The 9,169-nt window shown below is 46.2% G+C and overlaps 1 protein-coding gene across 1 annotated transcript; it reads right to left on the reverse strand.

Annotated features, from left to right (window-relative positions):
* Window positions 1–592: 592 nt before the first annotated feature.
* Window positions 593–1,242, reverse strand: PPTG_03036 (hypothetical protein). Its single transcript, XM_008895709.1, has one exon. It carries the CDS (start codon window positions 1,197–1,199, stop codon window positions 666–668), a length of 534 nt encoding a protein of 177 aa, XP_008893957.1. The 5' UTR covers window positions 1,200–1,242; the 3' UTR covers window positions 593–665.
* Between the last annotated feature and the right edge of the window lie 7,927 nt (window positions 1,243–9,169).

The following is a 9,169-nucleotide window of genomic DNA, read 5'->3' on the forward strand; positions in this document are numbered from 1 at the left end:
GCAGAATTCTCAAAGTTGAACTTCCCAAGACGCGGACGTGCTCCCAGCGGAGGCCTTAACGGAGCTGCTCCAGAAACAGATAGAAAACATAACGATACGGCGGGCTCAAGACATTGCAGCACGAGATGTTGGAAGCGCGGATCCTTTTTTTATTTGGTGTGTCAGTGTTCTGCTTGAAGCCACTACAGTTTGACCGACTCCTAAGCCAGACGGGCAACAAAGCATCCGGGTATCTGTGTGGAGATCGAGGAGTCCTCGACGAGGACCACCGATGGATTCAGTGCATCGCGCTACAGACCACGCGTGCCGGTACTGACACGGGCAAGCAGTATCTGCCTAAGTAGTAGGACTTGGAGAAAACCTCAACAAGCCTGACAACCAGATCACTACAGACTGCACGTTCAAACCTAACCGGGAAAAGCGCGGGTGACCCACCAACTGAGCGGCGCACCAATCGCGGCCCGGGCTCCAGCGAGGAGGCATCGGTGCGTCGCGTGCTAAGGAATCGAACAGGTGTGAGGCCATCGACGCAGACTGACCACAGTAACTTTTTGGGAAGCGGAGAGTTCTCTGAAATACATAATCACCGTGAAAAAAGACTTCATGTTAAAAGCTTTGAATATACGAACTAACCTTCACTTGCTCCTGCATCTGCAAAAGCCTTCTCAACGTTTCAATTGTTGCAGTTTGGCGAGTGTAGATGTCACAAAGGTGTCGGTTTGCCGCATCAGATTCTTTCCGAAGCCGGCGGTATTTTTTTTTGCTAGATCCTTCCACACGTCGAAGCGGGGACCATTGTCTTGGTCGAAAGTCGGATTCATCACGTCGACTATTGCGTCTTCAGCATCAGCAGCTTGCTGCTTCCTTTTCATGTCAGCGATGCGATTCTGCAGCACTTGCGCTTCTGCTCGCAGTTGGAGGATCTCAAGTCTCTGTCGATCTCGTGACCGGTTCCTTCTGGGGAGTTGCTGTTTGGTTCGCGGACGTGGTAAACTAGTTGTCCCGGCGGTATTGCGAGAAATTCTGTTGGTCTGCTTTGAATGCCGCGTGACATTGTTGCTGTTGTGCTTGGTAGTATGGGATTCACGGGAGCTTGACGAGCTCTCGTCGCTGAACAGGTCGTTCCCGTACTCGTCGATGAAGGCCAATGCCGCCTGCAGAGTCTCGCATTCTTCATCGTCACCGAGACCCAGACTCATGCTGAGGTTATTGTGCGGTAAGAGTGAAAACCAAAAATAACTGTAGTCGAGGTTCTCGATGGTTTGGTTTATTTTGAAAGTATCAGTGATGACGTGAGTTTATTTTGTTGCAGTAGGAAGGTCATTGATTAATACCCAATACTCACAATCGTACAATATGGGGGTATCAGTGATGGTGTGAGTATAATGAGCACCTCACAATGAGTGGCATGGTTAGTACGAGGGTTTAGAACAGTCTATTGGTCCGCAGTTCTGTGAATAAAAACACAATCGATCGCCAATCGAATCGAACTACGAAGTACAGTTTAGGTAAATGCCGTTTGGGTACACCGGAGATAAAAAAAACCAGGCACTCTACAGCTTCAACTAGAATCCTTGTAGTTTTGTTCATGGCATTATCTCGTTAACTCACCAACATCAACGGCTACGATCTCGACGTTTCCAAATCACGAAACAGACCGAGTGCCTTTACGTTTTTGACCTTGGTTGGATGGTCGTGATCGCTATGATACTTCTTTTATTAGAACCTTGGTGATTTGGTTTGTTACTACTAAAAGAGCGGATGATTCACTGGGACTACTTCCAGATCCGCCCAAACAGGCAGCAGATGGCAAAATACGGACATCATCAGGATTTACAGGTTGCTCTGTAAGATGTTGGGGCTTGGTCTGGTAAGCAGGATCCTCGGTAATGACTTTGTCCCTCCAATGAAGCTACGTCAGGCGATGGAGAAGTAGTGCATCTAGCGATTTACAACATCCTTACCATGCTGACATGTGAGACAAATTCAAAACGCTCTGATGTCTTGTTGAGCACCACCCATTTCAGGCATTTTAGGACTGAGGTCATCCCGTGGCGCCCGCAGCGTACGCCCTCAGTGCCCCAGATGTGTGCAAGCGCCATTATGGGGTATAAGGGTCTTCAGCAACATTTCCAACTTTCTATGGCTTCACCTGCCGATATTACCGCTACGTTTTCTGACGTTGTAGCTATGAAGATCAAGTTGTACCTTTCTACCTTACAACACGACCTGGGTGTATGCACTCAGCAGTTAAAAAAAGCCGACTATATGATCCACTTGTTTGACCGCAACTATCTGTTTGCGTCACTTACACCGATCGAGTAACTTCTTTACTTGATTAGATCACTATAGTTATGAAGTCCCTTGGTCGCCAAAGTTATCGCGATTGAGACGCCCCGAAAAATCAGGGTAGTTATCAATTTGGGCAGTTCGGTAGCTATAAAGGCATAGATACTCACCGGCGGATATGCTCTTAGGACATTGCAATCTGTAGTCGAAGCGGCAAGGTATCACTTTTATTTCTGCAGTGTACCCACACGGCATCCAACTACTTCGTACTTCAATTGGATTGACAACCGATTGTGTTTTTATTCACAGAATTCACAGAACTACAGACCAACACCGTTACGTCTTATCAAAAGTAACTTCTTATAGCGACAGGGTGGGAGGAGCATGGGAAAACTTCCTACAATAAATCACAGCAGCAGGGTTTTGAATAACGGTAAGTTCAACGTGCAATTGACTGTTTTTGTCTTTTACAGAATTTGGTCGTATTCATGCCGTGTTTGACAGCCACGTCCTTTGCATACGTACGAAACATCAAACGCAAGAAGAGAGCACTGTCACGACGCAGGGCGTTGATCCTGCGTTCAATTTCTTCTTCAACCTTTTCGGACAGACGGTAGCGTCTCTGTGGTAGTTTCCGCTTTGCTGGAAATGCTGGTGTGCTATTGCTTGCAAGTTTAGAAGTGAACTTCCTTCTGACTAACTCCTGCTCCTGCATTCTACTCGACTGCTCCTACTCCTATCAGGGCCACAGGTTTCACCTGGACACAGCCTTGAGAGTCGAGCACCAGGGTTGCAGTAAAACTGCAACTTCACGTTGATAGACGCCGCTGTAGTTCGGGATGGGGTTCTTGATTCAGGATAGCCTCCTTGCCGTTGAGGAAAGACTCCTTGCTGTGCCACACACTACAGTCTCCGAGGTGTCGTAGATTTCGATGAGACCCTCGATCAGAAGGACAAGCTGCAGGAATGGTGACGGTTTGTTTACTCCACTTGTTGATTTGTTTTCGCCCGACGTGGCCTGGCCGTAGAACCTGTCAATAGTTTCATATAGGTTGTGAACCTGTGTAATGCAATCCAGTACTTCTTTCTTGTGCGCGGCCCTGCTGTAAGTTTGCGAGAATGGGCCACTGCCGTTAATGCAGGGTCGAGAGCTAGTTTGGGCAACGGAGGCGTCAACACAAAGCTGCTGATAAAATCTACGAATTTATTATCAGAGAAAAATTAATTAGCCTCAAGAAAGCCGATATTGAAAATAAAAACAAAGCTTAAATATCATCTAGTTCTAGAGGTAATATGCAGAGTTGGAAAAAAAGTGCATCTTCAAATGAAGAAAGCTCATATGCCAAGTCAATTATAATAATTGTTCTATTATTTAGTCGTCAGTGCTCGAAATTTAAATAGGGGCGGGCTAATCTATCAATTTATCCCATTTACTTCGTCCGACTTAACGAACCAGCTCGTGTTGGAAGAGAATGAGTAAGTAGATGTTATAATGAATTTTCAAGGTAAGTAACAAATAGCAAATTTATATGTTGATATTATTTATTCGCCACAGGCGACAGCGCACATGAAGTTGGTAAAAAATAATTAGTCGTCACGATAGGTGTCACTTTAAAATCAACGATGTTCCAAGACAGCTCAAGACATCATAATGGCAGGCAAATAAGGTTTTGCTTATCGCTTATTTATTGGAAGTTGCTGACCAAACCTGGTGTTTTAAATTGTCGTGCCCTTGTTTCTTCGATAATGTTAAATCTTTAAACAGTTGTTACAATTCTGTTCTCAGAGTTAGGGGTCCCAACGTTAGTACTTAAGCTCAACTTCAATCTTGAGGTTAATCATAGGTTGAGGTTAACAATCAACGATTATTAACCTCGAAACCACTCATGCGGTCCCCAAAACCGTAAAATGACGCCGACGACCTGAATCTACGCTGTACGTACTACTATTTGAACCTTGCATGGCTAGTACCAGTGTATCGAGGTGTTGTGTGAACTACTGACCTGTTCATGGTTAGCTCTGTGTGTGATCTCACGTCGCCGCTGACAGCGACTGTGTCGAGGATCTGATCCTGAAAGAACGAGTGTTGGTGGACTGCAACACTAGGAGAGTACATATGCCGCTGATGTATGCTGTGAAAAGGAACTTTGTGGAGCTGGCGCGGTATTTAGTCCTAGAAGCCGGCGCAATTGTGAACAAGAAGTACGAAATGGGTGTGCCAGAACTGTACACTGCTTATCGGGACGACTGTAGGAAGTGGTGGAAATTTTAGTTGTAGAAGCTCACGCTGATATAATCGCACAGGCCGTTGCATGAAGCATTAACTGGTGAATATACACAAGTAGTGGACTATGCTACGTACCGGAGCTGACAAGTACGTGTGGATATTGCCATTGGACAAATGGTGTGACATTGGGCAGCAGGACATGGGCAAGTTGAGATGCTGGAGATGCTTGTTAAGCATGACGTTCGCTCCATCCGTACGACTAGGAACGTGTTCACAAACTGATGGCGAGGCATCCATTCTACTACGTAGCAGTGGAAGGCAAGACTGGTTTTGTTCAAGCTCTACAGGAGAAGAAGCTCGGGATGACGTTAACTTTACGGTACTGCATTTTTTTATATGCTGCTCTCGATGACCACGTCGACGTCATGCAAGGGCTGCTGCGCTCCGGTGAGAACCCACAGCTGTGTCTACCCGTAGATCAACTTTAACTAGAGCAGTTAAATGACACCGAGTCGAGCGCAAACTTGTGGAAATGGATGGCACCCGCCCCATGTATATTCATTGAAGACGATGTAGACCCTGGCCTCACATGTAACACAGTAGTGAGCGCTGGGGCGACGAAGCGAAGACCGCGCCGAGACGTGGACCGGCGAAGTGAGGAACCGAGGCGACACGAAGCGAAGACCTGAGGAGGTGTGGCCAGTTGATGGACCACTGGGGATTGTTTGGTAAATTGAAAAGTGGATTGAAATGAGGAAGGCTCTTACGGCTACCTGGCACCTACGGGAGGCTCACAGTGCTCTCCTAAGAATACAGTAGAGTGTATCCTAAAGTTTATCTTTTCCTATCTTCTGATTTGGCTAGCTACCAATGATTTTCTTATAAACTTCCAATGTTGACTTGATTCTCTGGCGTCCCATAATCAAGCTTCGAGAACATTCTCGATTTGCAGCCAATGAGACCTTCTCAATGTCTCAGTGTGACGGCGTAAACAAAACTAGCATATTATTAGAATTTAGTTTTTGCCAATCACATTGTGGATACATTTAGAATATGCATCTTGCACTTCAATGCCTGACAGAGTGAAAATGACAGCACTCCGTCACATCACACGATACGAATGAGATGTTTGGAATATTTCCTCAAGAGCGGTCTCGCTATGATTCTCTTCCAGTATTTTCGTGGTCGGGTTACGCTGTGAAGGACAGCTTTGCACTTCACATATTCGTTGTGGAGTGGCGATACCGTATAGTCTTAGTAATAGGCGACGTTTGGTCCTAAGCGACATACTGCTTTGACCAATAGTGTTCCAGAAAAAAAACAGTTGGTTACAGGTTACAGTGTGCTATTTTAGGCTTTGAATACTCTAATTGCTACGTTGCGGGTCATCTGGTAATATACGGAAGAAAACCGGTGGCCCTTCGATAACCATAGGGAGAATCACTGTGAACTGGTTGCGCTGTAACATCTACGCTCTTACAACGATGGCAAAATAGACCGTCTAAGTCGCAGAAAACAAATTGAAGCACAAATTAACGTGGCACGGACAACCCTAGACCAAGAGGAATCGGCTAAAACTGTGGCTGGTTTAATAAAAAAAAACTCGACGATGAAAACTTTTGCTAATTGCACCCAGTCGACCTGTGATAACGGATTGGATCACGTCGTGCTGGTCGAACCTGTCCGCTAAGACCATATTAAGCGGTTTTGCAAGGGCGGGCCTTCTTATGGATGTTCGCGAGGTCAGCAGCGAAGAAGACAGTGTTCATGATATCGACAGTGTTGTTGCTGAGCTTGTACGCTACAAAATTACAGAAGAAGAGATCAACTCCGAGGACGACATTGGAAGCGAATATAGTGAGAGTGAAGATGATAGTGATAACGATGATACTTTAAAAAAAAAACTGGAGTACTGCATTGACGTTGGGCATCGAAAAAAATGGATTGACAGTTAATAAATCTGTGTCGAGTCAACTTTAAATCTTAGGATTTGTATGGGTACCTTGTTACACACTTTGTTCGACCCTTGTCGCCTATTACTAAGACTATACGGTAAGGACGATTATCAATTCATTTATTCGCTTGGCGTTCTACCTCCTACTTTTAAGCTCGGATGAGATCAGCCCAGTGACGTAGCTTACGAGTGAAGCGCTTTACATTAGATGATCAGGCTGAATTCTAGGATTCTACAAGTGACATCTACTGAAAATGGTTTTCGTTCTGCTCGGGCTGGGCAATGTTGCTGCTAATTGGTACGAACACACCAAATCCTTCGCAGCTCTCAGTAGTGAAGACTTGCTGACGGATGAAGCTGCTCGTAAATTTGAGTTGTGCTGAGGCGTTCTAAACCGGTACGCTGAAGGCTGGACCGGTTGGCCGGGATTTTCCGCCATTGCTATTAAGTTTCAGTATGAACATAATGGCAAATGGCGCCTTCCCAAATTAAGAGGGGCTGTTTGCTCACACTTGTAATTACTATTAAAATGTGCACTTAGGAAGAGTGTACAGAGAGGTTTAGAAAACCTCAAGACTGTCTTCAACGTCAACGACAAAGTTGAGGTTAGAATCAGTTGACGTAAGGTTAAGACCTTAACGTTGGAACCCCTACTCCTAGTTTTTTTTGACTAGCCGACACAATCAAGCAACAGTCGAAAGCACTTGAGTTCCCCTACTCAGAGTATTTTTTTTACTAGCCGACCCAACCCGTCAAGCAACAGTCGAAAGCACTTGAGTTCGTGAAGTAGGTCACACTTAAAAAAAACGCGAACACAGTCGGGGGAAGCTGGTACTTCAATAAGTCTCTTGGCGACTGTATTGCGCTTGCCGGCTTTGATGTAAAACCGAAAGTGAACTATAAAGACATACACACCGACAAACCGCTCTACCTAGCTATCACTAGCGTCCCAGTGACAGCGTCCTGCAAGGCAACGTCCTGGTAGCTCTCAGTCACGATGTATACCAGCCCGAGTTAACAAACATGTGCAGTAGACAATCTTCTGCGTGCGTGGCCTCGTCTCATGGGCCATAGCACTTGATGTGCACTTCACTGCGTGCTGAGCCACTACATAGTGGCTAACTATCCGCACATGCTACCATAGCTCAACTACAGAGCTTCACTCACTGTATTGCGTGGTTGGCGTTGGGCTTTCGCACCGCCACCCACGCCAAGCCCAATTCGACCACTCCGGCTTTTGGTTGTACATACTGTATTACGAATAACTCACTGCTCAGTGATATCTTGGCTCATCGTGACTAATCGCTCGACTAATCAACCAGTACACGCTATGTGACCAACTTCAACCTGTTGCAGTTGAAGCATACTTGACCATACAAACAAATCCAACAGAAATTGATCAAAACTACCACAGTATCAAAAGAAGAACTTAATTTAGTGAAACTATACATGTAGACACTTTAGCCTTAGCGTCGCTTTTCTGACGCTTCGAGTGCTTTGCGGTGACGCTCAAGCTTAGTGTCTTTGCCTGCGGCAACGTACTGTTGCACGAACGTACCCACGCCGATGTGCAGTGCTGCTAGAAGTCCCATGAGTCCTCTATTGCCTCCAACCCATGTCACTCGACAAGGATCTCGTAGGCTCCGCTCGTATTGTTCCAGCGACGCCGAAGTAGCTCGCGCACGCGAAGGATCATACCCTGAGCAGCCACGTGCTCCAGGAGCTCCTCAGTCACCTCGTGGTCCTTGTCAGCGAAGAACTTTAGCCGCGAGGCATGCACGTCAAGCTCCACGCAATTAACGAGATGTTTCACCTTGAAGACGGTTGTGCTCCAGTGACAGCGTAGGATCCAATCCCAGTGACGAGTAGCTTGTTCTGTCCTTTCTCATCCACACATGATTGTAGTATATTTTTGCCCACGTTGATGTGGACCGCATTATCACCTCGCTGCTTTTTCTTGTTCAGTAGTGCCTGCTTAAGCCAGATATCTGCAACTGTGGTGAAGCGCTTGAGAATTTTGGAGAATGTGAGACGGATGGAAATGGACCAGTCAGCTGCGAGGTGTCACCTACTTCAAGTGCCCAACCAGAACCATCATTCTGGAGGCACCGTCATTGTGGTCAAGACTGGATAGACAACGTGCAATCATTGCGATACTTGATCGCCAATCTAGTCCGATATGGTGCAATAATTTCGATAACCCCGGTTCGAAGTGGTAGTAGATCGACTGATTTGTTGTACCCATTGATGGATACCACAAAGGCCCAGACTTGAGTAATCATGGGATGGGTAGAAGGTAGGGACCGCTAGGACTTAAAGGGATAACAGAGAGGCATTTGCCTTATCAGGAACAAGTTTCTTCGGTACAAGATTGGAAACTGTAGCGGGAAGTATATTGGCCCATACAGTAATCAAGTTAATTCTAACAAGTACACGTGTCAGTCGCCGGAGTTTGCAGCTTGGCCGGTTGATTGTCTCCGCTCTCGCCCTCAACTCTCCCGCTATAGGAAGCGGTCAAGCCTTGCAAGAAAAGGAACAAGGAACCCCCCGCAAAGGAATACACACACCAAGTCGATCAAGATCGACGACCTCCCTGGCATTTTGAAGGTTAGCATGAGAGCTGAGACAATAGTTCCTATGGTACGATAGTCGTTCAAGTTTAGATTGTAACGCTGTGTCACGAGACAGAGAGAGAGAGA

The sequence above is a fragment of the Phytophthora parasitica genome (assembly GCF_000247585.1).
Source record: "Phytophthora parasitica INRA-310 unplaced genomic scaffold supercont2.4, whole genome shotgun sequence".
NCBI lineage: Eukaryota > Oomycota > Peronosporomycetes > Peronosporales > Peronosporaceae > Phytophthora > Phytophthora nicotianae.

Coding starts and splice junctions, on each gene's coding strand:
- PPTG_03036 (XM_008895709.1), bottom strand. CDS start 1,199: ATGAGTCTGGGTCTCGGTGACGATGAAGAATGCGAGACTCTGCAGGCG.